We start from the raw sequence: 25,078 nt of genomic DNA, 5'->3' as shown, positions 1-25,078 counted from the left end.
AGATTGGGAATAAAATATTTTATAATAATATATATTTTTTTTTATATATTTATATATTTTTTGAGTTGAGAAAAACAAATTTCTCGCAGTGTAAAGGGGGAGTGTTGCAAAATTAATGTAGATATGTGTAGATGTTTCATACATTCTACTTTTAGAGCGCCCCCTTTCGGAGAGTGGCACTTAACGATCATTAACATAATAGTGAGAAAATATATTATTTATTTACTAATCAATTGCATTTAAATGCCAGCTTATCAGGCCCATTAGTTAATTCTTTTAATAACTTAAACTTGATGGAAAATACCACAGACTAGCCCAACCAAAAATAAAACTCAAGGACGGCCGAACGGAAGACCGCCCCAGACGCACACGGATGTGGAACAGGAGTACGGGGCTGTCGGGGAGCTCTTCACGCACCCAGTGAGTGGGGCAACTACTATATGATACATGGGGCAGTATCACCAGAAGACCGGGCACAGAAACCGCAGACCCATGTGCGTTTGTTTGTATAGTCTTTGGGTGTCAGCCGACGTCCAGACAGGCGAAAATTGAGACTGAAATTGAAAAACGAGGCGATTCGCGCGTCTGATTAGATGTCTGCCCCCTCAATGGAGCTCCATTCAAAGTCTGATCAGAGCCGAGATCCCAGATCTGGAGCACTGGAAGGGGCTGGCTTATCTCCTGGCGTTTGTGTGCAGAATTTTTACAAGTGTACTGATAGGAGCACCCATTTATCTACCTCGCAGTGACGTATCCGCCAGAACGGGTAGTCTTTGGCCCCCGTCTAAAATTAGCCAAAGAGTTCCATTTGATTCTGGTTCGTTCTGCGCTGTTTTTTATTTTGTTTGTGCTCTTTTTTTTTTTTCGTTTTTTAATTAAATACACGCTCCAACGTCGACGTCGCATTTTCGCTGCCACCGCCACCGCCGCCGTCATCGTCATCACGTAGTACGTCCAAAGTCCATCGTTTTTGCTGGGTCCCTCGGTTCTTGTTCTTTCTAGACTGCGGTGGGCTTCTGCCATATGACGAATCTGCTTCCATACACGTACTCCCAGTCCGGCAGACATGCCCCAGTAGCCCGATATACATATTTTTGTTATATAGAAGACCCATGGAGTGGGCATTGAGGGAGTAGGAGTAGAACTCCCTGGGAATGCAAAGGCAGTTCCATAATCACCTCTTCTCGACTTGGACCCTGGGAGTTATATGAACCCGTGTGTCATTTGATTGCGATAAGCATGGCGAACTTTTTTTAATAAGTGGCTTAAAGACTTACACTCATAACGATAACCGGCGACAATTAAAAAAGTATTCAAACCCCTTATCAGCTCGGTAGAATCCGTCCGCAAAAATTAAAAACAAAAATAAAAACCTAATGGAATCCAGCGGCGGTCGGCGATTCATTCGCACATATGTATGTACATATATGTAGGAGAACATTCACTCACTCATGCCGCTTCAAAGTCCGTCTATATGTCGTCGTTACCTGAAGGTTTCCTCCTTCTATATATAGACTTTGGCTAGGCCTCTTGGAGCTACGGGTCCAAGAGGCTGGCCGGAGGACCGAAAATGGTACAAGTTGAAAACAGAGTGCAGTCCTAGGCCCGAACACTTGTTCAGCCGATAACGCCTCACATGTGTCTATATAATTATATATGTATAGGCGATGCATGTACGCCATGCCGGGGCCTGCTGGCTCCATAAAACAATAAGATCTGATTATTGTCTACGTGCAGCCAGCTGTTAATCTTGGATCTGAGTAATATAGAGGGCTCTATTTCGTAACACGCAAAGGGCTCCACGTAAGGGACCTTCGGCTTCTGGAGAGGTCCTCTTCAGAGCAGGGCTACGGCTCACCGGTTTCATCATCTAACCTCGTATATGAATCGAACCGAACACAATAATATCGTTATCTGACCAGGGAATCAGTTCAGTTAACGGGTTTGAAGTGATTTCAAGATTCCGAGTGCTTGTAATGCAACCGACGGGAAAGATAGCGCCCGAATCCAAAGTTCAGCACCAATCATGGAGGGGGCCATGGAGGAGGAGGCGTTGTGGTATCAGTTACATTGCTTATTTACGGCCGATATCGGCCAGACCGATTTGCGATAAGCCCAGACTGCACCCGGTCTTCGTTACAACATAAACAAACCTGTGACGACAGTGCCGGACTTTGGATCGTGATCCGAGTGGCGGTGGTAGCCCAGCCCAGTCCGCCCCTCTCGAAGCCGTTTGAAGGGTCTGGGGAATGTGCGCCTTTATGGTCGTCTGGCCGGACGGGGGAGCCTTATCGGGTAGTCATAATTGGCTCTATATTGCGCATAATTAGCATTGTGGCAAGAGCATTTAGATTTAGCACATCCCCTTAGGGCCTTAAAGATTTCCAACAGTTGTTAAGTAATAAAGAAAGTTGCTGAACGCCATTGGGGGATGGAGGGTGTGCCCCGTGGGAGGTGGCCGATGGGCGAGCCTGGGTGGGCTGACGACACGTTTTGCTCATAGTATAATGATTCCATATAAATAGTTTGTTTTCGTTTTGTCACGCCGGACTTTGGATGGCCATGCGAATTACACAGCATTCAGGAATATTACGTTGAGGAGCAGCCCCTGGGGGCGGGCGTGGTGGAGGTGCGGATGAACGGAAGAGAGCTGTGTGCAGTGGCGTATTATCGATGCTGTCGCAGGGGTTCAAAGGTCCCACGAACCATTTGCGTGCCCATTGCCCATTGATAATGGAAGTGCCCCCATACGAAAATGTACTTCAATCTAAACTTGGTTTGTCGCCCGACTGCGTATTAATCTAGTTGTCAAGTAAAAAAAAAACACAACAAACAATCTCACTGCCTCTCTGTGGCCCCGCCTTTTTGTTCTCCCCACAAGGATTCAAAAAAAGCTAATGATTCTTGCCAGGGAATAAGAAATGGCTAAAAGTCTTATATTTTTAACATAAAAAATCTATTTAATTTCTAAAAAACATTTAGTTTAAGAGAAAAATAAGCTAAATTTTTTGTAACGGCTCCTTGGTATTCAAATTTTCCCAAAATGCGCCCCACATTGCTAGAGATGGGACTTTATTCATTTTATCGATAGCGCAATCACAAAAGAAAAAGAGTTTATTTGTTGAGAAAACGTAGCTGAATAGTAGGCAAATTCACGTCAAAAGTATATAAAATCATTTCAATTCAGTCGTTAGTAATATATAGAAGAAATAACAGCTAGACGGAACTTTTTCTGCGCAGTATTCAAACGATACTTCAAGTGGAACTATCGATTTCGAGGATCGATAGGCCAACGCAACGACGATTATTGGGGCAGCCCTGCCGACGAGCATATATTGAGGAGGCCACTGCAGCTTTTACGATTAATTGCGATTCAGACGTTCGAGACATTATTCGTATTCCCAGATACTCCGAGATATAACCTCCGCGAACCTCGCTGTTTTTTTATTCGTGAAAGAAACAAGAAACAAGGAGAAAAGTGCCGTGCAAAGCGAAAGAGCGCTCATAAGAAAAGTGAAAACGCAGAGGAGATCAGACAGCAGAGAACTGCAAGAAAACAAAAGGAACAGAACTAATTACAGAAGCATGGCTAGTGCAGAGCAGAAACACGCCACCGGCAATGGCACCACCGCCAACGGAAGTGCATCAGTGGTGGATGCTGAGCAGCCCAAGGATGCGAAGGACCTGCTGCCGCACCTGGAGTCCCTGGAGAGGATCATCAAGCTGCCGGTTGTGAACGCCGCCTGGGACAAGTCGCAGGACGTCTATGGCAAAGTAAAAGGTAAGTGCAGTTCGGGTGCAAAAGTGCATTGAACTCGGGTAACGGCGCCCCGCCTAACGGCACAGAAACACAGACAGAGACAGAAATGCAACGAAACGAAAGAAATCACAAAGCGCAGCCCCACTAACAACAACAACAACAACAACAAGAACAACAGAGTGCATGCAATCGAAACCGTTGCTTCGCCTTCGCCATCGCCATTTTGTCTCTTTTTTTTCGGTTTCGAATTCGAGCTGGCTGGTGGGGCCAGCAACTCCATCCAATTGCCCGGCGACGGGCGGGAATTGGGCTCAATTGGAGCCAATTGATTGAGGATTGCGGGCCGAGCCCGATCGAATAATCGAAGTCGGAGCTGCGGCGGCGGCGGGAGAGCGCCAGCAACAACAACCATGACCTAGCAACGGCGCGAGCTGCCGTCTCCGGCACTTTGCCCTCGTGACGCGCCGCGTTCAAAGTTCATCTGCTCTCGGAGATTTATATAATAGACCTGGCCGGCCAAGCCGAAGAGCTGACGCAAACCCGACGGCGAGCGGCGGATGGCGAACGGAGGCGCAAGAGAACGGGCGATAAACGGCGGCACGTAGCACACCCAAAGAGGGGCGACTGCAGAGTCGCAGAGGCGCCGACGGCAGCCGCGGGGGGTGCTCCCCAGCCAGATCTCGCCCCGAAAACATCTAACCTATCTGTGTGGAGACTGCCCCCACCCGGGAGAAGAATCTGCTGCAATCCAGCTCCACTGGCTCGGCAGCCTGAAACAGTAGTTGGACTTTCGACTTGTTTGTGATACGAGAGCAGTAGTGGTTGTTGTTGTTGGGGAAGCAGGGGTAGCAGGGTCTGGGGACTGGGAACTGGGGACTCGGATGGGATGATGTGTTTGCCGTATGACGAACTAAAGCTATCAAAGTCTAAACTTGTCGGGCAGACTGGCGATGGGGCAGGGCAGGGCGAGCAGGGCAGAGGAGGCCCCGCAATCATGGAACTGCGCAGTTGCTTATCACCTTCCGAGTTCTTTCCTTTGTACGGCTGATAAGCGGCGGAGCAGCTCCCCCCACCCGGAGCAGCTGCTATGTGGCACTAAATTCCATTCCAGAAATTTCATAAGCAACAGCCCGAGCAAACAAATCAATTAATATCAGCCCACAATGACACCTCCCTCCCTACCTCCCTCGTCTACTTGCAGGCAAGAACCGCGTCTTCGAATGGGCCCTGACCGCCGCCGAGGACTGCGTGACACGCGCCGTGACGACCGCCGCCCCCTTCGTCACCAAGCTGGACAAGCCGATCGCCTACGTGGACCAGACCCTCGTCAAGGGCATCGACAAGCTGGAGGTCAAGGCGCCGATCATCAAGGACACGCCCCAGGAGATCTACAACCAGGCCAAGAGCAAGGTCATCGACGTCGTCCAGCCCCATCTGGAGCGCGTGGTCAAGTTCAAGGCCGCCGGCCAGCAGAAGGCGGCCTCCCTGAAGGACCTCGCCTGGCAGAAGGCCAACGAGGTGCTCGCCACCCAGTACGGCAGCCTGGCCGTGAACGGAGTCGACACCACCACTGCTCTGGCCGAGCGGCTCCTGGAGTACTACTTCCCCAAGTGCGAGTCCGATGTGGAGGAGGATAATGGTGAGTGTCGAGTTCCAAGATGCCGCCTTCGCTTCGGATCACTTTTTTCGCTCCATGATTTTCCAAAATTCTTATCTTAAGTGGGCCTGGCAGAATTCTTCCAAAAATTTCCAAAACATTTTCCTCAAAGATTTTCAACCAGGTGTATAGGGAATCGATTCTCAAAACTTTTAAGGTGTTCCGCTTGAGGATCGGATCAGAATCGGCCGAGATATAGTCTTCCCAGTAGGCCATATATAAGATATCATCATTTTGCAAGGTGTCTGATCAGAAAATTTGAGAAAAAATTGAAAAAAAAATTATTTTCTAGATTTTAGAAGAGATGGACAGGGAATCGATCCACAAAACTTTTAAGGTACTTCGCTGAAGGATCGGATCAGAATCGGCCGAGATATAGCTATCCTAGTGGGCCCCATATGAGATCTCCTCATTCTTCAAGGGGTCCCATCAGAAAATTTGAGAAAAAATTGAAAAAAAATTTCGTTTCTAGATTTAACTGCAGATCGAAAGAGAATTGGTCCACGAAGATTTCAAGGTATTCCGCTTGAATCGGCCAAGATATAGCCTTCCCAGTGGGCCCCATACGGGATCTAATCATTTTTGTAGGGGTCCCATCAGAAAATTTGAGAAAAAAACGAAAAAAAATTTAGTTTCTAGATTTTAATGCAGTTTTAAAGAGAATCGATCCACAAAACTTTTAAGGTATTCCACTTTAGAATCGGATCAGAATCGGGCAAGATATAGCCTTGCCAGTGGGCCACAGGAGACATATCATCATTTTGCAAGGGGTCTGATCAGAAAATTTTACAAAAAATCTAAAAAAAATTTTGTTTCTGGATTTGAATGGAGATTGATAGGAAATCGATCCACAAATCTTTTAAGGTATTCCACTCTAGAATCGGATCAGAATCGGCCAAGATATAGCCTTGCCAGTGGGCCACAGGAGACATATCATCATTTTGCAAGGGGTCTGATCAGAAAATTTGACAAAAAATGTGAAAAAAAAATCGTTTCTAGATTTAAATGCAGATCGATAGGGGATCGATCCACGAAGGTTTTGAGGTATTCCGCTTGAGGATCGGATAAGAATTGTGAGAGGTATAGGAGTCGTTTGTGGACAAGCTAGTTGTAGTGGAACAGGCACCTTGTGGCAGTGTCTGGAGGAGGGCAAACAAAAACTAAAATAATAGATAGAAAATAAAGCCTGGTTGAGGTGGAACAGGCACCTTGGGGCGGTGTCTGTAGGACGGCGAACAGAAAAGTGTGTAGACATTATGCGAACCTATATTTCGAAGCATATTAGTTGGCTTCCTTCCAGTGGGACAGAAGCGCTCTGTTCTCTGGCTGCTCTCCACTGCTCGCGCTGTGTAAACAAGATGCTAAATTTAAATCGTAAATATTTTTAATTCTCAGATGATAAACAAAATGCCGTCGTGCAGAATGGCAAAAGTTCTGAAAATGACAGTAAGTTCCACCTCCCGCTCTCCCGCTCCAGGTCGATCTGGTGCTTGCTCGCCCGTCTTTGTTTGTCCACTAACACATTGTCTAATAAAAATAGCTAGTAAACTCGAAGCATGAACACTAATCACGCATGGCCATAACTCTTGTTCCCCGGCACAGAAAAATAGAACAGATCGGGAGGCAAATTGTGGGAAATTAAACAGAAATATATGCGATTTCGATGGGATTAGGGATGAATTTTGGTTAGAATGCGAACTTATCCCGACCCTGATCCTGATCCTGGTCCTGGTCCTGGTCCTACCCCCCCTCTAATTAACCAAGTTCCAAAAAGTGACTAATTTTCTAAATTAATCTCTCTCTCTCTCTCTTTCTCTTTCTGTACTATCTTGTTAGTTGTTGTTGTTGGGGAGAGCTACGACCAGGATCTCGATCAAGAGATTGACGATAGATTCTTAGTGGCCGCCTCGACGGTATTCCTTTCCATGTCCCTGAAAATCATAACCGAAATTGTTGAGTACGTTAGAAGAAATCCAGAGATAATAGGCATTATCGATAGGGAACTCAACAAGTTTATGGTAAGCATACACCTACATGGATGGTATAAGGACGCATCCTTTCCTGCTTTTCCCGACTAAATACCAATTAAAACTAGTAGATTAACTTGGCTGCTAAAATAGTTATTGCTTCTTCATGCCCAGCCCCCTTGTTGCAACACCTCCATCTAACCACATCCTTTTGGGTCTTGCAGTGCCAGTTCCCGCCAGCGAGGACCCAGTCCTACACACAGTTCAGACAGTCGGACGGCTATCCAACAAGATCTCCCGTCGCGTCTATCGAAATGTCTCCCGGCAGATCAAGCAGGTCCAGAAGGGCAACATCAACGACTATCTGAGCTCCCTGATAGCCGCCCTCAAGCTCCACCAGTACATCAACTTCATCAACTCCTCGATGGGCACCAACGTGGAGCAGTCGACGCTCCCCAGTGACATTTGCTCGCCGTTCGGACCAGGTGGCACTACCAGCAGCAGCACCACCACCACCACCAACAGCAACAGCAACAGCAACCACGCCACCAGCAACAGCAACTCCAACTCGAACTCTTCGTCGGCGGTGGTCGTCCAGAAGGGTCCTCCCAAGGCGGCCAAGAGCAAACCGACGGCGGCTCAGTAGTGCGCCCCCCAGAAGAGCCCCATATTTCATATCTAAAGCTAGATATTATCCACCCACAACACCCACACTAGAGCGCACACACCACCCCCCACGACGCCCATTTTAAAATTGTATTTAGAGTTTTTTTTTCGTAAATTGAGGATCAGAGGATCACCAGAAGGGCAGGAAGGAGAGGGTTCTTGAAGAGATTCCCCTTCCTCCACCCCAATGTTTGCTTTGTAAATATTTATTTGAAGTAGCCCCCGACCCCGCCCCCTCCTCACACACACACACACCCCCCCAGAACACCACACACACCTGTAGCTCTAAGGATCGCATTATGTTTAGTAAGGATCGGGAGAAGTAGGAGAGCATCATTTAGCTGTGCTAAATTCGAACGTCAGAGTGCCACGAATGCATTGAATAATCCGTACTATATACGCCTATATATGCCTAATATATACACTGATATATATACTAAATATACACACGCACACACTAGCAGTGTGGGTTAGCTGTACGTATCCGTAACCTAATACCTAAAGCTATTTCTATTTCTATTTCTATCTCTATTTAATTTCCACTGAGCGCTCCCTAGAAGCTGGAAGCCGAACCAGAAGATTTCAAATCGCTAATCGCTTAAAAGCTAAATGCTAAACGCTAATGAACATGAATTATGCCCCCAACACGCACCCCTATGGTCTAAACTATACTCTATACTAAACTAAACTAAACTAAACTAGAATGATAATGTTAACGATTAAAAATAAAAAAGGAAAAACCCAAACAGAAATTGGAACGATGAACAAGAAGTCGCTGTGCATTTTTTAATTCTGGAATCTAGCAACCTGGACGATAGCTCCTAGCCACATATATCTCTATAGTATAGACTCCAGGCCTTATCAGATCGGAGGCCTTATCGCGGCCAGCTTGATTTATAATTATATACAGTTCAGAGTGGAGTTCAGAGCGCGTAATTGCCCGGCAGTGCAGGGAATTTATAGAACATTTCACGATAATGCTATATGTGTTTCAGATAGTACAGTGCGTTCCATCGGCGTAAGTGGGTGAGTGAGTCTTCGAGCGTCTACCTGGCGGAGAGTGCCCCTCGATAATGTCGATAATGACGGCGTTAATGGGCCCACAATTATCCCATTTCGGCTTCCTTTCTACTCCTCCGGATCCACTCCTGCTCCTGCCCCTCATTTGTATGCTCCACGGCCGCCTTGATCATTTTAATTTGCACTCCCGACCAGACGAACATGCCATCCATGTCTGGCCGCCCTGCCACGGGGGAGCGGAATCAATCTGGAACAAGCCGGCCCGGCATACTTGGCATAATTTTGAGGCTTCGTGGACTGCATTTGGGGGAAAAATATTCATGAGACGACTGCCCCAGAAGGGAGAATGCCAGCGAAGAAGGGCTTCGCAGGGGTCTTGGTATTCGTTTCTCAGTTTACTTATTTCATTCTGGCTTTTTTGTGGAGCCCGTGACTGGTCGGACGGGTTCCTGGCAGACCGCAGACATACACACACGTGCACTCGGAAAAGTGGTAGAGCACTACCATGAGAGGGGATCTTCCACAGAAACTAGTTTCTTCTTCGGGGGAATAGGCGATAGTCATGAGCGGTGTGTGTAATGGAAGTGCCAACCGCAAGGCGGAGTGCCCGCGGAATGAGTCGGAATATGCTAATGGCTCGGACTTTGGACCCGACTCAGCCTCAGTTCCCCTAGGCCTCTGCCGAGAGCGATGACGAGGCCTCCTCGGCCTCCTCCAGTTGCCAACGGGCATCGGGCAGTCTTATCGCGACGACTGGGAGGTTTCGACGACTACACTGGAACAAACTGGTAATCAGGAGCGCACAGAAGTAGTTTCCACCTCGAAGCTATGAATAAGGCCACAACCCATTGATACCCACTTCAGAGTACCCAAGTCCATACCCATTTCCCGCAGTGTAGAACAAAATGAATGACTTTTTAAAATGGAAAGTGGGGTGGAAGTCGGGGAAAGAGCGCGATAAGCGTCAGGATGAGTCTCCGCAGGGCGGCGGAAGAGGCGTGGCAATCAGCCGCAATCAGAAGAGAAGAACCCGGGAGAGAAGGAGAGGGCGAGAGCGGGAAGAATCGAGTGCAAAGTACACAAAGTGGCGTGATTCTTATTATTCATTCTCGGGCCTCTGATTATTGGGAACGGTGTTGTATTATGTGTTATGAGTGCCAATTAGGGGGGCCAAGAGCTGGCTGCACTGCCTCCCAGCCACCCACTCTCGAAGACTGCCATCCCCCAGTCTTCCCCATCATGGGAACTCATTTAGGACAGCTCTACTCGCAGCTTCACTTGAACACTTACTAACTTAATGGTCTTAATGACCAGGTTTAAGACCTTACGCTTTCGTTCCACAGGTTCTACCTGGCTCTGAAGTGCCTCCCATAAAGATAGAACTGTCTCTCCTCAGTAATTTTATTAAAGTCACAGCGATTGAAGCTTACAATGTCTAGCTACCCTAACTTACTGCAGAATCACTTAATCGAACAGGTTAACATTAACAGGTAAACATAAAACACTAGACTCTTAACTAACGAGATTCCGACACACAAACACAAAATACTAAGTACCAAGTACTGACCGCCTAACGACCGCCGCCTCCGGCTAGTCCAGTTCCCCAAATACCGCTCTCCCGCCGCTGGCCTTGACTCGGCCCTTATCGCGCGAGCTGGCGCTATCGGTCAAGGGGGCGTGGGCGTGGGCGCGGCCGGTGGAGGCCTGCATCATGGCGAGATCAAAGTGCGGCTGGTCGCAGAGCGTCAGGCTGTGGCCGAGGCGGCGCACGATCCTTCCCAGCCGCGGCGGGGCAACCACGAGCTGGCGCAGGAGGTACCAGGGCCTGGTCAGAAGGGAGAGGGAGTAGCCGTCGTCCAGACGACGGTCCGGCCTCACCGGCTCCAGCACTTGGTGTAGACTCTCCTTCTCCAGTTTCAGTTCCGCATAGTCCTCCTTGTTCCTGTCCTTCTGAAGTAGCTCCTCCTTGGGGTTCTCTGGCTCCTTCTCCTCTGGGTATTCGATAGCTCTGTTGCCTTCCATTACCTCCTGATCGTCCTGATTATCCTGCTGCTCCTGCAGTGCAGCCTCTGGCTCGTCCTGCTGGCGCATCCAGTTCATGAGCTCCCTCTCCTGAGCCACCAGAGAGCACGACTCGTCCTTGAGAAGATTGTTCTTGCGCAGAAAGTACAAGGCATCGTCGTAGCCCTGCTGGCAGAAGGACGCCATAAAGTCCGTGCGACCGGGCAGGACAATGCGCACCATCCGCCTCAGGTTGCGTCTGGACAACCGGATGCAGGTGTTCGCCCAGTTCAGGTTCAGCTGCAGGATGTGCGGACTCCGGTCCCGGGGACAGATGTCGCTCTCCCCGCAGAAGGGACTCACGGTCACCGTGTGCTCGTCCAGCAGCGGCAGGTTGTCGGAGAAGGCGCCGTCCATGTAGCGGACTCCGCGCACCTGAAAGAGACAAGCTGGGAGGTTGAATCCACTCCTCGGAGAAACGGAAGCCTAACCTTGGGCGGCAGTAGTCCGGAGAGCCCGGGAATGAAGCAGGAGCAGAGCAGGGCCTGCAGCAGCTCGTAGCGACTGGCGAATTCCGACATGACCACGTTCCGGCGGTCCCTGACCCGGGTGAGGGAGATGTGCAGCCGACCGCTGACCCGCTCGTGGGCGTCGTCCGGCAGCCGGCGCTGCATTCCCTCCAGCAGGCAATCCGGCAGGTTGAACCACGGACTGAAGGCGCCCAGGGAGTGGCGGCGCGTCTCCTGGACGATGCGCAGGAAGTCGCCGGCCATCGTCTCCAGCGGCAGGTCGCACAGCAGGCAGCAGGCGGCTAGGGCTCCGGCCGAGGCTCCGCCGATCCGCTCCAACAGCAGCTGGGGGGCGTGCTGGCGCAGGCAGACTGCCACGCCTACGTGGTAGATGCCCAGGAAGCCGCAGCCGGCGAAGGACACGCTGGTTCTGGGCCTCATCTTGGATCTAGGGGGTGCTGCTCTTGGTGCGTGGCATAAAGCGTCCAGATCTTCGAATTCGTTGTCTTCTTCTTCGGCTGCCTCGTTTTCTTTCCAAGCTTCTGGCTTGGCCTTGACTGTGTGACCGTGCGAGGGTCGGAAAAGCGATCCAGTGAAGCCCCATTAAAATACCGCTTGAAGGGGGGGTCTGATGTTCGGTTTTTCATTTTATTCCATATTTTGAAAGCCTACTTTATGGGGATTATGAGGATCTTTGTAGTTTGTATGATTTTTTCAAGACTAGAATCATTTTCGAAATCTCTTCTCTTCAAAAACGCATTTTTCGAAAGAATTTCGCCCCCTAGACCCTATAAGAACACAGAACTCTATTGTAATATGATTATTACTTTATTAAATTATAATTTTAAGACAAAAATGAAGTATATTTTAAGAAATAAAGAACTTAACAATAAACCGAATTCTATCACAAATAAAAGATAAGAAAGAGTCCCCAGGAATAGGGGTTATGAACTATTTGTTAAATTCATTGTATTTATTTGTTCGGCGCAGATATACGCCACTTGTATAAGGATAGTCTAAGATACTCATAGGCATCTATGCTTGCACATGTTCCGAGTTCCGAGTTCCGAGTCACAGTCGATCAATAGAACCATTTAACTAAACTAGATCCTGGTTACAGACATGGGGTTTGTGGGGTTAGTCTAGAGGAGTACACGTATATTTCAATGGTAAGTATATAGTTAAGATCTGTAGCTGTCAGAGTGAAGTTGGGAGCCCACGAGGGGCACCTCTTTATACATAAAAACGATTATTCTTTATCACAGTCGCCCCGGCAAAGTTGATTCTCGCGGTTTCCAAAAATCCGGAGGCTCCGAGAATTCCGGGGGCTAGGTTTTGGTTTCTTGTTTTCCGTTTTTCATTTCTTGTTTGGTGGTTAAGGATGTGGGCCGAATGTATACGCCAGAGTCACATGAAGCTATCGGGGAGGTGTACATTACATATATGGAGAAGGGGCACTCGCACGCGAGTCTCCGAGTGAGTTCTACTCTTGTTCCGGCTCGTCCAAACACTGGATCACATCCTCCGATTCCGGTAGTTCCGGTTGTGTAATACAGGTATGTTAGAGGGTTTGTGTGCTTTTCTTTTTGTTTTTTCCTACGTCCTGAGAAGGGGTGTCTCCTCCGCCCTCTATGGCTTGGCCACTTGAGCCTGCCCAGCAGCGGAGATGCCAGTGCCAGATGCGGCTGCCTCGGAAGCCTCATCGACGGCGCCCACAGTCTGGCTAAGGATCTCGTGGAAGTGCTCGCCGAAGACGGCGTGATTGTAGGAGACCAGGCGCCGGAAAGAGGCGATAAATGCAACCAGCTCCTCCTGGAAGTCAACGAATCCGGCTGGCGGCGGCGGGATGCTGCCGTTGGAGCGCAAGGCCACGCGCACATAGCCGTCCAGTCGCTTGGCTGAAGGTGATCAGAGGTTATAGTCTTGCATCTTTGTGGAAAGTGTCATCTGAGGAAACTCACCCATCAGGCTGGGCACGGGCGAAGCCTTGTTGGCCAGACGGAGCACATGGCTCTTCAGCGCCTCCTGGTCGGCCTCGCTCATGGCCGGCAGTTGCTCCTGCACCAGGACCTTGTTAACAAAGGAGCGTATTTGCTCGTAGCAGCTTTCCATGGCAGTGGGAACTTGGCTGTGGGGCGAGAAGAGCAGTGGATTAGAGAACGGGGATCGGATTTTGGAAAGGAAGGACCTACTCTTCATTCTTGACATCCTGAACTATGATGTCCAGCTGCTGGGCCAGTTGGATGCGATTCTCGCGTCTCTGCGAAATGATTGGGGTGCTCTGGGCGATCGAGATGAGCGAGGCGCACAGGATCAGGCGCTGGGCCCTCCAGGTGAGGCCCACGAAGCGATCCTTGTCCATGCGGAGCAGCTCCGGGAACTCCTTGTCGGCCGGGTAGTCGAGTAGCTGCATGTAGGCATTGTAAATGGTCTCGTCCATGTTGCCGCCGGAGCGGTGGCGCTTCAGCCAATCCTCGGTGGCCGGGAAGCCAGCTGGAAAATGTTCTCCATTAAATATCTCCTTTTCCCAGCCCACAATATTGAGTGACTTACCGTTTCCATGGAACTCGCGTAGGTACTTGCTGAACTTCTCCTTCTCGTACTGAACCGAGTTGGCAGCGATCTGTTTGCGGGCCAGGGCCAGCATGAAGTTGGCCATGTCCAGCTTCATGAGGGTCATCAGCTCCAGGATGCTGCGGAAGGTGTCAACCACATCCTCGATCTCGCGCAGCTTGGCCACGGCGTCGTCCCGGGCCGGGGAGCAGGACTTGGCCAGAATGTTGATCACGAAATTGGCGTACGACTTGAAGTCGAGGACTCCGCGCTCCGCCTGCTGACGGATGACGGCGTCGTCGAGCACCTCGTTGATGTGGGCCAGAGCCCGTTCGTTGCTTGGCGACAGTAGCTGGGGGAAGCACTCCTTGATCTCGGCGAGCAGACGGATGGCCTGGTCGTAGGACGGGGGCTGGCGCTCCAGCTGCTGGCGGAGCAGGTCCCAGAACGCCTTGTGGACCATGGTCTTGATGCGGCCCTCCAGACTGTCCAGTGGGGGCTCGTACTGCTGCAACTTGAAGTCCGGGTTGAGGGCTATCTCGTGGGCCAGCTCCATGTTGCGCAGGTTCTTGAACATGCTCGAGACCTCGTCCAGGGTGACAATCTTTGGGGGACTCCCGTCCAGGCTGGGGAGCACGAAGCGGGTCATGCTGTCGATGGAGCTCTCGCTGTCCGTGCGGATGCGACGCTCGTCGAGGTCCTCCTGGAGGTGGCTAGGCTCCTGCGGCTGCTTCTGGCCTTGGTTTCCGTTGTCCTTGGCGTCCATATTTGGAGCTCTTTGTCTGTGGCTGCTTGCGGAATCGCGGAAGTGCGACGCAAATAAGAGAGTTGCTAACTGGTTCTGACCAAATTCGGTTGGCACTGGTTCTGGCCAGTTAAGTTGCTCGGCTGCTGCAGTTACGTTGTTGCCAGTGATGCACTGGGCCTGCGCCTTCCTTTGTTCGGGGTCGTCGCCGAAGCACCTCTCAGGGTCAGTTTCAGTTCAGTTGGCCTGGGAAATGTTCGAATGGGGTTCAGATACAGTGGCTATTGGGCGAGTGGGAGGAGTGGGAGGTGTGTTTGGAAATATTTCGCCTATAACTATGTATATTCATTGGGAAACAGTGCGCTAGATTCTAAAAATACTCAACTAGTGTACGAACTGTCTATATGTAACGAGTGTGGCAACAATATAACAAAAAATATGTAATCAAATTTGAAAAGAAAAAAACTGTCAAAAAACCTTGATTTATTTTTGTCGACTATTGCTCATGGGCTTCACCATGTCGCTCTTAGGCAATACCCACTGTACCCGCGAAAGCCCGTTAAACGTGACACGCACACAGGCACAGGGAAACAAGTGAGTGCGCACGTGTGGTCGTGTGTGTGAGAGGGAACAAAGAAGCGAACAGCTTGAGAAAGGGGGAGCAAAACAAAGACTGCAACTAACCGTTCAATTTGAAATCGAATACGCTCGAATATTCTCGAAAATTTGGTTTCAGAAAATCTGCACCCGCCGTGACACAGATTCCAAAATTAAAAGCGAACTAATTGGAGCGAATTGCACAACGACGCCACCGAAGGGGCGACATAAACAAACGGCGCAATAAAGCAGCCAGCAAAACAGAAGAGACGAAAAACCCTCGAGAGTGTGTGCGTAATTTCCTATTGCGCAGCAATCTCTCAGCTGGCAAGTGGGGGAAAATGGACACAAGGACAGGGAAAAGTGGGTGGAAAACAGAATCGGGGGAAACAGGAAGGGGGCAGCCCTGTAAGCTGCAATTAGGCCTTCGAAATTGAAAACTTACCACAGAAGATTCCGGAAATTAGAGCCCCGCTGAATCACTTTCGAATTTAGAGCAAATTGAAATTTAATAATAAAATCCTTCTGGATCTAGCACGCCCGAGCTGCTACACGGTGCTGTCACAACGGCGACTAATTTCCTAATAGTGCAATCGTATCTAACAATTCAAATGGACTGCTCAGCGCCAGCTTTGTTTGTTTTTTGTGCTTTATGTTTTTCTACCCTTCTCTCTCTGCCTTTCACATTCAGCTGGCTGGCTAGTGTGGCCAGGTGGCGAACACAGGGGGGTTTTTTGGAACTGTACTAAAAATTAAAAGACATTCACAATATTATTCAGTGTTTTGGATATGGAAACTAGCCACTTTGATTTCAGTGTCATTTATAACCGTTGATATATTTATTTTATACAAGACACATAGCCTTTCGCTGAGTGACACCAAAGAGCTTGCACTTTTCGTGACAAAAACTAAGCGGATATTACTGAAGACCCCTCAACCTTCTTATAACTTTTTGGTAACAGATTAGAGGAGCTCCGAAATGTGATTTAAAGCTAACGACTAGCAGGTTTAGAGCATTTGTAACATTTTATTAAGTTTCTTCGCCTTTTGCTATTGCAAACCACATTTTCAAAGAGAATATAGGGATAAAATCCAGTAAATTGGCGCCAATATTTTAAACTTCCCAGCTAAATAAGTGTTGTACAGCGGCCGTGACAACAGCTGCCTGTTGGGGCGTAGTGTTGCGAAGACCTCCCAGTACATCAGTGAAAAATTTCTGGGAAAAAGTGGTTTTCCAGTATTATTGTTCGTTGGAGGACGAAAACATAGAAATTCAAGTAATTTTCAGCAACAAGGACAGCCGTGTTGGTGGTCGCCAATTGGCAACGAGTGGAGCAGCAGCAATTTCGAAGACAATAACCGGATAGACACGGCAGGACACCCAATGCTGTAGTTCTTCCACCCCCGCCCGCTGTTAGCCTCCGCCAGCCCCGAGAATCAGGACACCAGGATCCAATGGAAAGCGAGAAGATTCTAATGGCTGCCGGGGTGACGGTGGCCGCCGTTGTAGGAGCCTTTGTCTTCTGGGGGCCCTCAGGTGAGTGCAGAGTGCCGGTCTTCTGACGCAACTATATCCACAAAACGAATATTATATGGTATTCCCCTTTTTCCCCAGGCTCCCGCCTGCGCCAGCGTCGCGGCCAGATAGCCGGACTTCACAACTTCGGCCGCACCTGCTTCCTGAACACTCTGCTGCAGGCTCTGGCAGCCTGTCCGCAGTTCATCGCTTGGCTGCAATTGTACAACGGCGCCTCGCCGGACCGCCGGAGTCTGATCAGCTCCATGCTGAACACCCTGGAGGTGGTCAACGGCACGCATGCCACTCTGCGCGGAGACCCGCACTCGCCCGGCGCCGTTCTCCGTGCTCTGAACACCCTTGGATGGGTGATACCCCAGGAGGAGCACGACGCCCATGAGCTGTTCCACGTTCTGCTCTCCTCCTTGGAGGAGGAGGCCACTCGGCCGCAGCCCATAGGTTGTTTATCGGATGCTTTGCCCCTGGCCGGTGGGGGAGAAAACGATGACACCAGCAGCATTGGATTGGGAGCGGGTACGGCCACGCCTGTGGGTGGTTTCCGACCCATTAGCTCCATGGCAGGTCCCAGGTAAGCATCAGAGTGTCTTATTGCTCCATTATTCATCGAACCCCCTCTTTTGCCCTTTCCAAGTCAACGGATTGGAGATCAGCCGAACAGACCGTCGAGTGCCATGCTCACCGACTTCCTCAACATGGAATACGACGAGAGCACCAGCCTGACGCGCCTGGTGCGCTCCGAGGCACACACCCCGGACTCGCCGGCCTCGGTCTGCGAGCGGGAAGGCAACGATCGCTTGGGCACTATGCTCCTTGATGCCGTGTCGCCTGGGACTCCCTTTGGCTTTCCGCTTTCGTCGGCGGCTGCAGCCGACTCGATGCCCATCGATGTGCTGAACTCGTCTGGCGGCGGGCCAGGGGGAGAGAGAATGTCGCGGACGCGTCTGCCGCAATCCCAGGAGCTCGGACTGAATCGACGAGTGTCCAGCTCCTGTCGGTCGCTGGAGCGACTGCATCGCGGACCTGGGCGCGTCTCTATCTGGTCCAACATGATGCCCAGCCAGGTGGCGCATCCCTTCCAGGGCGCCATGGGGGCGCAGATCGTCTGCAACGGGTGTGGCTCCAAGTCGGCAGTGCGCTACGACAAGTTCGACAGTGTCACTCTGAACCTGCCTCCGCAGCGCCGCACGGGATTGAGCCTGGGCCACTTGCTCAGCGACTACATAACGTCCGAGGACCTGAGTGACGTCAAGTGCGACTCCTGCAACGAGACCACCACCCACACCAAGTCGGTCACCTTCGCCAAGCTGCCGGCGTGCCTCTGCATACATGTGGCGCGCACAGTCTGGCTGCCCACAGGCCAGGTGTGCAAGCGGCAGGACTACGTCCACTTCCCCGAGAGCCTCTCGATGGCGCCCTACAGCTTCGTGCAGCCGCATCTCAACAGCCAGGTGATGGCCTTCTGTCTCTTTCCATTTGGCGCATACACTAACTTCTCTGTTTATTTTAGGCTGGGACCCCGTGGGGCTCTACCATGTCCCTGTACTCATCCAGTCTGCCGATGAACAATGGCGTAAGCGTGGGCGGGGGCGAAGGCTTCGGCACCATGTTCCCCAAGAATCTGTACCGTCTCCTCGCGGTGGTGGTGCACTCCGGCGAGGCAAACAGCGGGCACTTTGTGACCTACCGGCGCGGCTCGCTAAGGAACGCGCATCGGTAAGTAGGCTAGCAGCTTGATCATGGCAACTAAAGACGTGTCTCTTGCTCCTCCAGCTGGTTCTACACATCGGACACGATTGTGCGAGAGGTGAGCATCGACGAGGTGCTCAGCGTGCCCGCCTACCTGCTCTTCTATGATCGGGGCCCGCAGCGGCAACTGCCCCTCCGCTAGGCCGCTGACGTGGGAGCGGATGAAGGAGCAGGAGCAGCAAATGGGTTCGGGATCGGGATCATCCTAGTCAGAAGTCACTCAGCCGTCGAGGGCGACACACTCATTCGATGTGATGGAAATCCAAATCCACTTCTCTTTACTCGTGGCCATAGAGAACACGCGACGTAGCCATACCCATAGACCCGTATAAAGTCGTATATAACATATATATGTGTAACAGTCCTATGATTTGTTCAATAAGGCTATATTGCAAGATGCAGTAGCAGCCCACACCGGTACACCAAAGCATAAATATTCATTTGTTATCGATGCATTTAAGATTTTTTAAGAATTCCAAATTCATAACGTGCTTTTAGCTGTCTGTATGTAGCAATATACACACACATAAATCTACCAATAATTGTTTGCGAGTTATCTCCATAGGATAGATGTTCAATAAAAATTTCGAAAATATTTAACGGATTTTATTCTGATATCTAAGATGTGATTTTCAAATTATGTTTTATTGGAGGCGGTTAGGGTCTAAAATTTAGATCAATGGTCTAAAACATAAGCATTGTTCAACACTGACTGTCAGCTTATCGATATGTCGATAACCATAGAAACGACGCGAAAGAATCAAGAAGAAGAGAGAAGCGAAACAGAACGCATTAGCTGAGGAAATAAATTATTTATATGATGTCCGACGCGGAGCAGGAACAGAGTGGCGTTGGGGATATAGAGGAGGAAGAGCAGGACCTGGGCCAAGGCCAAGAGCAAGAGCAGGAGCAGGAACTGGAGCAGCACCACGGCGAAGAGGAGATGGGCGAACCCGGAGGTGAGCAGGCGGGAGAAGAAGAAGTCTACACTATTCAGGCGGGACCGCCCCGGACGCCGGTAGACGACGCGGCGGCGGAGCTGAACTCCAGTCTGGACATCAGCAGCTCGGATCAGTCGGCGGAGTATCAAACCCTGGATCTAACTTGTGCCAAGGCTGTGCGTGAGGAAGGGCTTCCCGCGGCTGAAGCGGAAGCGGAGGTGGAGCCGGAGGCAGTGGCGGAGGCGGAGGCCGACGCGGAATTGGAAGGGCCCCCTCCCAAACGCGAAAGGATGCACACCAGCCCCATTTCCGAGGACTACAGCAACCCCAGCCGCAGTTCCACCTCCTCGAGCAGCGGGGACAGCTGCTCCCGCTACGACGAAGTCAGCGAGGGGGAAGTGGAGGTGGTGCCGGAGCAGATGCAAATGCAGGAAGAAATTATGCCAGAGATGGAGCCAGCGGAGATAGAGACTGTGGAGACGGACGAGCCAGCAGATCCGGAGCTGGACGAGGACATGGAGACGGAGGACGTGCCCTCGCCGAATACGGTGGTGTGCATGAGCGACATCGACGATTTGTCCCACGCTCCCACCAAAGCCATCATAACGGAGGTGGTTACCATTCCCGCGCCACTGTGTCTAAAGCTGCCACTGGGTCCTCCGGCCCCGCCACCACCTCGAGGGGGCATGAATGATATCCCAGACACGCCGGCCTCGCCCACGGGAGCGGGCGCAGGTACATCCATGGCCATTCCGTCGTATCTAGGTGGCCGCTACGTCTACGATAGGATCACGGAGCTGCAGCAGTCGTCGATGTTTGCTATGCCACCTCGTCTGGCGCCGCGGGATCCCCGCCAGCGCATTATGCCGCCTCCGATGCCCATTGGAACGGTGCTCAGCGCCAACATTGAGACCATCTCGGACGACAGCAACCAGGGTGAGGAGAGCAGCAGCGAGGAGGAGGAGGAGGAGGACGACGACTGCATCGCCGTAGAGAACGACAGCACCTCGGGGGAGGCGACGGCCGCCACAGCCGATCCGATGCTCCAGAAGATCGACATTAGCGAGAAGTCCGAGAAAATCTACTACATACGACGCGACGATGGCACCGTCCACGCCGGGCAGGTGCTGCAGGTTCGCAGCTCGGACAACTCTGCCTCGCCGGACGAGTACTATGTGCACTACGTGGGACTCAACAAGAGGTTGGACGGCTGGGTGGGTCGCCACCGCATTTCCGACAACGCCGAGGACCTGGGCGGGGTCACGATGACGCCCCAGCAGGCTGCGATAAACGACCAGCCTGGCACGAGCAGCCAGATGCTGGCCCAACAGGCAGCAGCGGCGGCGGCGGCTACGGCGGCTGCGGCGCAGCGACCGAAGAGGGCGGGCAACAAGGACTACTATCTGTCGAAGTGCGAGACCAATCGCTATGACTACAGCGACCGGAAGATGACCCGCTACCAGAAGCGGCGCTACGACGAGATCAACCACGTCCAGAAAAGCCACACCGAGCTGACGGCGTTGGAGGCGGCGCTGGAGAAGGAGCACGAATCGATCACCAAAGTTAGGAACATTGACAAGCTCCAGTTCGGCAACTACGAGATAGACCCCTGGTACTACAGCCCGTTCCCGGGGCAGTACGGCACCGCCAAGACGCTCTACGTCTGCGAGTACTGCCTGAAGTACATGTCGCTGCGGAAGAGCTATGCCTACCACCAGTACCAGTGCGAGAAGCGGCGGCCGCCGGGCAGGGAGATCTACCGCAAGGGCAACATCTCCATCTTCGAGGTGAACGGAAAGGAGGAGCCGCTCTACTGCCAGCTGCTCTGCCTGATGGCCAAGCTCTTCCTCGACCACAAGGTCCTCTACTTCGACATGGACCCGTTCTTCTTCTACATACTGTGCGAGACGGATCGCGAGGGCAGCCACATCGTGGGCTACTTCTCCAAGGAGAAGAAGTCGCTGGACAACAACAACGTGGCCTGCATCCTGGTCCTGCCGCCCCACCAGCGCAAGGGCTTCGGCAAGCTGCTTATCGCCTTCAGCTACGTGCTGTCCCGCAAGGAGGGCGTGATCGGGAGTCCGGAGATGCCGCTGTCGGACCTGGGCAGGCTCAGCTATCGCAGCTACTGGGCGTACACGCTGCTCGAGCTGATGAAGAACCGGTGCTCGCCGGAGCAGACCACCATCAAGGAGCTGAGCGAGATGAGCGGCATCACCCACGACGACATCATCTACACGCTGCAGTCGATGGCTATGATCAAGTACTGGAAGGGCCAGAACGTGATCTGCGTCACCGCCAAGACCATCCACGACCACCTCCAGTTGCCGCAGTTCAAGCAGCCGAAGCTCACCATCGACCTGGACTATCTCGCGTGGAAGCCGCACAACACGGCGTCCACTTCCCGGCTGTCCGGAGTCTCCGGCTGAGCTCTCCCCGCAATCGTATACATTTTTTTTTATAGAATAACCAATTTTATTTTATAGTTTGTAGCTATAAACATAAATACATTCGTACTCGTAAGAAATTCAAATAGGCTGTTGTAACGCAATCAGGTTTATGATTTATTCAAAAACACGACATAAATTCCCCCCAACTCAATGTGTTACGCGCTTTTTCTACTTTAATTCTTTATTTGGTTGAACAATAAAGCTTCTAGACAACAGATTTTCTTTTATTTTTAAAAAACACGAAAATCCCGGGCAAAGCTTTCGTGAGAACTATCGCCTGATGCCTCCGCCCTAGGCAGTGCACCCGATTGCCGGTTATCGATAACGCCCGCATTCTGCCGGTCACTGTTTGTTGTTGCCACTGTCGTTCCTGGCGATTCCTGTTGGTTGGAGATCGGCGCTGGACACACGCATATAGCTGACAACATGGGCCTCCTGTCCGACCCATCTATTTCGACGCAGAGCAAGCTGGTAGACGGCCTGGCGCGTCATGTGCGGAAAGTGTGTCTTGTGCTCTATGTGGCGGGTGTGGTCTGGTTCTTCTGCCTAGCCCTGCCGGAGTTCAACCACGGCACCTACCTCTCAGAGAACGCCCTGTCCCCAGGTAAGAGGCTGTGGTTTTCCCTCTCCCCCATGGACTACAAGGACTTCCTTTGCAGGCCTTGTTTACCCGGAGATTCGCGTGGATGCCAATCGGCTGGCCATCCAGTTGCTGGAGGAGCTGCATCGCGAGCGGACGAATCATGTGTCGACGACGCCCCACGCCTGGATAGCGGCCAAGATGAACGAGTTCGGCCTGGAGACGCACACCCATAACTACACCCTGAGATATCCCTTTGGAGGCGGCAAGGAGTACCACGGAAAGAATGTCTACGGGATTCTGCGCGCGCCCCGCATTGCCTCCACGGAGGGCATTGTTTTCACTGCTCCTTACCGTGCTGCCAGCTCCGTGCACACGGACATCTCGCCCAGCGTTCCCCTGCTGCTGGCTTTTGCCGACTTCGCCCGGCGCAAGAACTACTGGGCCAAGGACCTCATCTTCCTCGTCACCGAGCAGGAGCAGCTGGGCATGCAGGCCTGGCTGGAGGCCTACCACGATGGCGACCGGGTGCCGGATGCCAACAGGACCTACTTGCGCCCGGGGAATCTGCCCGCTAGAGCCGGTTCCCTGCAGGCTGCTCTGAATATTGAAGTGCAGGACCTGGAGATTGGTGAGTGGGGGGCAAATTGTGGGATTGAGAGGAGCTAAGTCACATATGGCGGCTTAATTTTAGACTATGTGGATGTGAGGATCGAGGGGCTGAACGGCAAGCTGCCCAACCTGGACATGTTCAACCTGGTGCAGCGCATCATGGCCCGCGAGGGTATCGCTTCCGGCTACAAGCAGGCGCCGCGCAAGAAGCGCCGCCACAGCCAGTCCGTCTACGAGCAGAACCTCCGCGGGATGCTCTCCATGCTGGCCAGCCAGGCTTCGGGTGTACCGACCGGCAATCACGGACTATTCCACCGTTACAGGATTGACGCCCTCACCATAGCCGCTGCCAGGCGGCAGACACATGCCACGCTGAAGGGGAACCCCGGATCGGCGGCAGTTCCGCTGCTGAAGGCCATCGAGGGCATCTCCAGGAGCCTGAACAACCTGCTGGAGCGCTTCCACCAGAGCTTCTTCTTCTACGTGATTGTGAACAACGACCGCTACATCTCGATTGGGGACTACATGCCGGCCTTGGTGGCGTTGGTGGCTTGCGCCTTCGTAAAAGCCTACTTGAAGTGGGCCACGCTCCCGTCCGCCTCCGAAATGGAAGCAGCAGCGGCGGCGGCCTCAGCAGCTGGCTCAGAGAGCGAGCTCCCGTCTCCTGGGGAAGCGGAGCCCGACGAACCCTTCGACCTGCCCTACGGTTCGGTGCTCATTTATCTGGTGGCCACTCTGGCGATAGGGTATCTGTGCAACGTGCTGCCCCTGCAGCAGTACTTCCTGGAGATCCCCATGGGCGCCGCTCCGCTGACCACCTCTGTGCTCAGCTTCCTCTCCCTCATCGGCTTCATCCTGCCGTTCGTGGTGGTTCTGCCGCCGGGTGGCCTGGAGCTGCTGCACGTGGCCTTCCTCTTGATATACGGCTGTGCCATGATCGCCATCGGGCTGCTGAACTTCGCCCTTGGATTCTTCGTGGCGGTGCTGACGGTGCCGCTGGTAATCTCCCTGGAGACCTCCGAGGAGAACACGAAGAGCTCGTTCCGAAACTCGATCAGGCTGCTCACCCTGATCCTGAATCCCATGATGATTGTGTACGTGATAGTGCTGGCGATGACCTTCTACCAATTCCCCGAGCTGCCTATGCAGAAGATCATGCTCCGGGCGGCCACGGCGGCCATGGATGCCTCTGCCTACGGCCTCATCGATTCCGTGGTGAGTGTTTTCTGGGGGGGATTACTCGGATGGGCCATTTGATTCATGTTCCATGTTTTCTCGCGCAGATTTATGGAAACTTCCTGTACTTTGTCGTCTCTACGGTGCTGCTGCCCCTGTGGATCCTCTGCTGGACACTGGCGCTGTCCAAGAGGCGGGACTACGCCGACTACCTGGACTTCGACGAGGCGCCTTCGCCGCAGCCTCCGGCTCCGCCCGCGCAGCGACAGGCCAAGCTGAAGAGGAACTGAACTGGGCCGCAGGAGGTGGTCGCCGTCTACATATATCAACCGGAAGTTATCCTAAGATTGAGTGTGATACAACAACAAAACAAAGCGGGAGGTGGTGGTGTGCGAGGAGGAGGGCGCGCCAGGCACTCCCATCTGAAATTCCATTTAAATGTTATGCATTTGATTAAATGTCTAAATAAATGAAACCTATTTATTAGTTGGAAACTATCTATAATCCTGTCCTTGCGCTACCCTTTGTCTTCGGTGCATCTTTGTCAGCAGGAGGTGGCTT

General features: G+C 51.9%; 6 protein-coding genes and 1 long non-coding RNA gene across 10 annotated transcripts; 4 read left to right on the top strand and 3 right to left on the bottom strand.

Annotated features, from left to right (window-relative positions):
• Positions 1-371: 371 nt before the first annotated feature.
• On the bottom strand, positions 372-2,122 carry LOC116655177. Its single transcript, XR_004310334.2, has 2 exons — positions 1,278-2,122; positions 372-1,196 (listed from the first exon to the last, which is right to left on the bottom strand). It is a non-coding gene; the product is annotated as an uncharacterized LOC116655177 (long non-coding RNA).
• Positions 2,123-3,309: 1,187 nt separating this feature from the next.
• On the top strand, positions 3,310-8,821 carry LOC6503748 (lipid storage droplets surface-binding protein 2). 4 transcript variants are annotated; one of them, XM_014905582.3, is made up of 5 exons: positions 3,310-3,781; positions 4,962-5,399; positions 6,813-6,863; positions 7,254-7,435; positions 7,609-8,821. In XM_014905582.3, the coding sequence occupies exons 1-5, from the start codon at positions 3,586-3,588 to the stop codon at positions 7,750-7,752; spliced, it is 1,011 nt and encodes a 336-aa protein (XP_014761068.1). In that variant the 5' UTR covers positions 3,310-3,585; the 3' UTR covers positions 7,753-8,821. The 4 variants fall into 4 exon arrangements, with proteins under 4 accessions (XP_014761068.1, XP_014761066.1, XP_001963813.1 ...); XM_014905580.3 differs by lacking the exon at positions 6,813-6,863; XM_001963777.4 differs by lacking the exon at positions 7,254-7,435 and having other exon boundaries at positions 3,314-3,781.
• A 1,634-nt stretch (positions 8,822-10,455) lies between these two features.
• Positions 10,456-12,226, bottom strand: LOC6503902 (1-acylglycerol-3-phosphate O-acyltransferase Pnpla3). Its single transcript, XM_001963776.4, has 2 exons — positions 11,563-12,226; positions 10,456-11,506 (listed from the first exon to the last, which is right to left on the bottom strand). The coding sequence occupies exons 1-2, from the start codon at positions 12,019-12,021 to the stop codon at positions 10,661-10,663; spliced, it is 1,305 nt and encodes a 434-aa protein (XP_001963812.1). The 5' UTR covers positions 12,022-12,226; the 3' UTR covers positions 10,456-10,660.
• Positions 12,227-12,385: 159 nt separating this feature from the next.
• On the bottom strand, positions 12,386-16,165 carry LOC6503901 (T-complex protein 11-like protein 2). Its single transcript, XM_001963775.4, has 5 exons — positions 15,921-16,165; positions 14,134-15,124; positions 13,773-14,073; positions 13,542-13,708; positions 12,386-13,478 (listed from the first exon to the last, which is right to left on the bottom strand). Exons 2-5 carry the CDS (start codon positions 14,897-14,899, stop codon positions 13,210-13,212), a joined length of 1,503 nt encoding a protein of 500 aa, XP_001963811.1. The 5' UTR covers positions 14,900-15,124; positions 15,921-16,165; the 3' UTR covers positions 12,386-13,209.
• A 116-nt stretch (positions 16,166-16,281) lies between these two features.
• Positions 16,282-19,353, top strand: LOC6503749 (ubiquitin carboxyl-terminal hydrolase 30 homolog). The gene is made up of 5 exons (XM_001963774.4): positions 16,282-17,012; positions 17,091-17,580; positions 17,644-18,460; positions 18,520-18,725; positions 18,783-19,353. Exons 1-5 carry the CDS (start codon positions 16,931-16,933, stop codon positions 18,898-18,900), a joined length of 1,713 nt encoding a protein of 570 aa, XP_001963810.1. The 5' UTR covers positions 16,282-16,930; the 3' UTR covers positions 18,901-19,353.
• A 114-nt stretch (positions 19,354-19,467) lies between these two features.
• Positions 19,468-22,300, top strand: LOC6503750 (males-absent on the first protein). Its single transcript, XM_001963773.4, has one exon. It carries the CDS (start codon positions 19,576-19,578, stop codon positions 22,126-22,128), a length of 2,553 nt encoding a protein of 850 aa, XP_001963809.2. The 5' UTR covers positions 19,468-19,575; the 3' UTR covers positions 22,129-22,300.
• A 103-nt stretch (positions 22,301-22,403) lies between these two features.
• On the top strand, positions 22,404-25,014 carry LOC6503751 (glycosylphosphatidylinositol anchor attachment 1 protein). The gene is made up of 4 exons (XM_001963772.4): positions 22,404-22,753; positions 22,809-23,360; positions 23,424-24,556; positions 24,625-25,014. The coding sequence occupies exons 1-4, from the start codon at positions 22,576-22,578 to the stop codon at positions 24,805-24,807; spliced, it is 2,046 nt and encodes a 681-aa protein (XP_001963808.1). The 5' UTR covers positions 22,404-22,575; the 3' UTR covers positions 24,808-25,014.
• The last annotated feature ends 64 nt before the right edge of the window (positions 25,015-25,078 follow it).

Source organism: Drosophila ananassae, chromosome XL, assembly GCF_017639315.1.
Source record: "Drosophila ananassae strain 14024-0371.13 chromosome XL, ASM1763931v2, whole genome shotgun sequence".
Taxonomy (NCBI): domain Eukaryota; kingdom Metazoa; phylum Arthropoda; class Insecta; order Diptera; family Drosophilidae; genus Drosophila; species Drosophila ananassae.
This window is presented reverse-complemented; position numbering and strand designations above follow the sequence as displayed.

Coding starts and splice junctions, on each gene's coding strand:
- LOC6503901 (XM_001963775.4), bottom strand. CDS start 14,899: ATGGACGCCAAGGACAACGGAAACCAAGGCCAGAAGCAGCCGCAGGAG. Junction 14,074..14,133: donor ACGCGAGTTCCATGGAAACG/GTAAGTCACTCA, acceptor AACATTTTCCAG/CTGGCTTCCCGGCCACCGAG. Junction 13,709..13,772: donor CAGGATGTCAAGAATGAAGA/GTAGGTCCTTCC, acceptor CTCGCCCCACAG/CCAAGTTCCCACTGCCATGG.
- LOC6503750 (XM_001963773.4), top strand. CDS start 19,576: ATGATGTCCGACGCGGAGCAGGAACAGAGTGGCGTTGGGGATATAGAG.
- LOC6503748 (XM_001963777.4), top strand. CDS start 3,586: ATGGCTAGTGCAGAGCAGAAACACGCCACCGGCAATGGCACCACCGCC. Junction 3,782..4,961: donor CGTCTATGGCAAAGTAAAAG/GTAAGTGCAGTT, acceptor GTCTACTTGCAG/GCAAGAACCGCGTCTTCGAA. Junction 6,864..7,608: donor CAAAAGTTCTGAAAATGACA/GTAAGTTCCACC, acceptor TGGGTCTTGCAG/TGCCAGTTCCCGCCAGCGAG.
- LOC6503749 (XM_001963774.4), top strand. CDS start 16,931: ATGGAAAGCGAGAAGATTCTAATGGCTGCCGGGGTGACGGTGGCCGCC. Junction 17,581..17,643: donor AGCTCCATGGCAGGTCCCAG/GTAAGCATCAGA, acceptor GCCCTTTCCAAG/TCAACGGATTGGAGATCAGC. Junction 18,726..18,782: donor TCGCTAAGGAACGCGCATCG/GTAAGTAGGCTA, acceptor TTGCTCCTCCAG/CTGGTTCTACACATCGGACA.
- LOC6503902 (XM_001963776.4), bottom strand. CDS start 12,021: ATGAGGCCCAGAACCAGCGTGTCCTTCGCCGGCTGCGGCTTCCTGGGC. Junction 11,507..11,562: donor CCGGACTACTGCCGCCCAAG/GTTAGGCTTCCG, acceptor TGTCTCTTTCAG/GTGCGCGGAGTCCGCTACAT.
- LOC6503751 (XM_001963772.4), top strand. CDS start 22,576: ATGGGCCTCCTGTCCGACCCATCTATTTCGACGCAGAGCAAGCTGGTA. Junction 22,754..22,808: donor AGAGAACGCCCTGTCCCCAG/GTAAGAGGCTGT, acceptor CTTCCTTTGCAG/GCCTTGTTTACCCGGAGATT. Junction 23,361..23,423: donor AGTGCAGGACCTGGAGATTG/GTGAGTGGGGGG, acceptor GCTTAATTTTAG/ACTATGTGGATGTGAGGATC.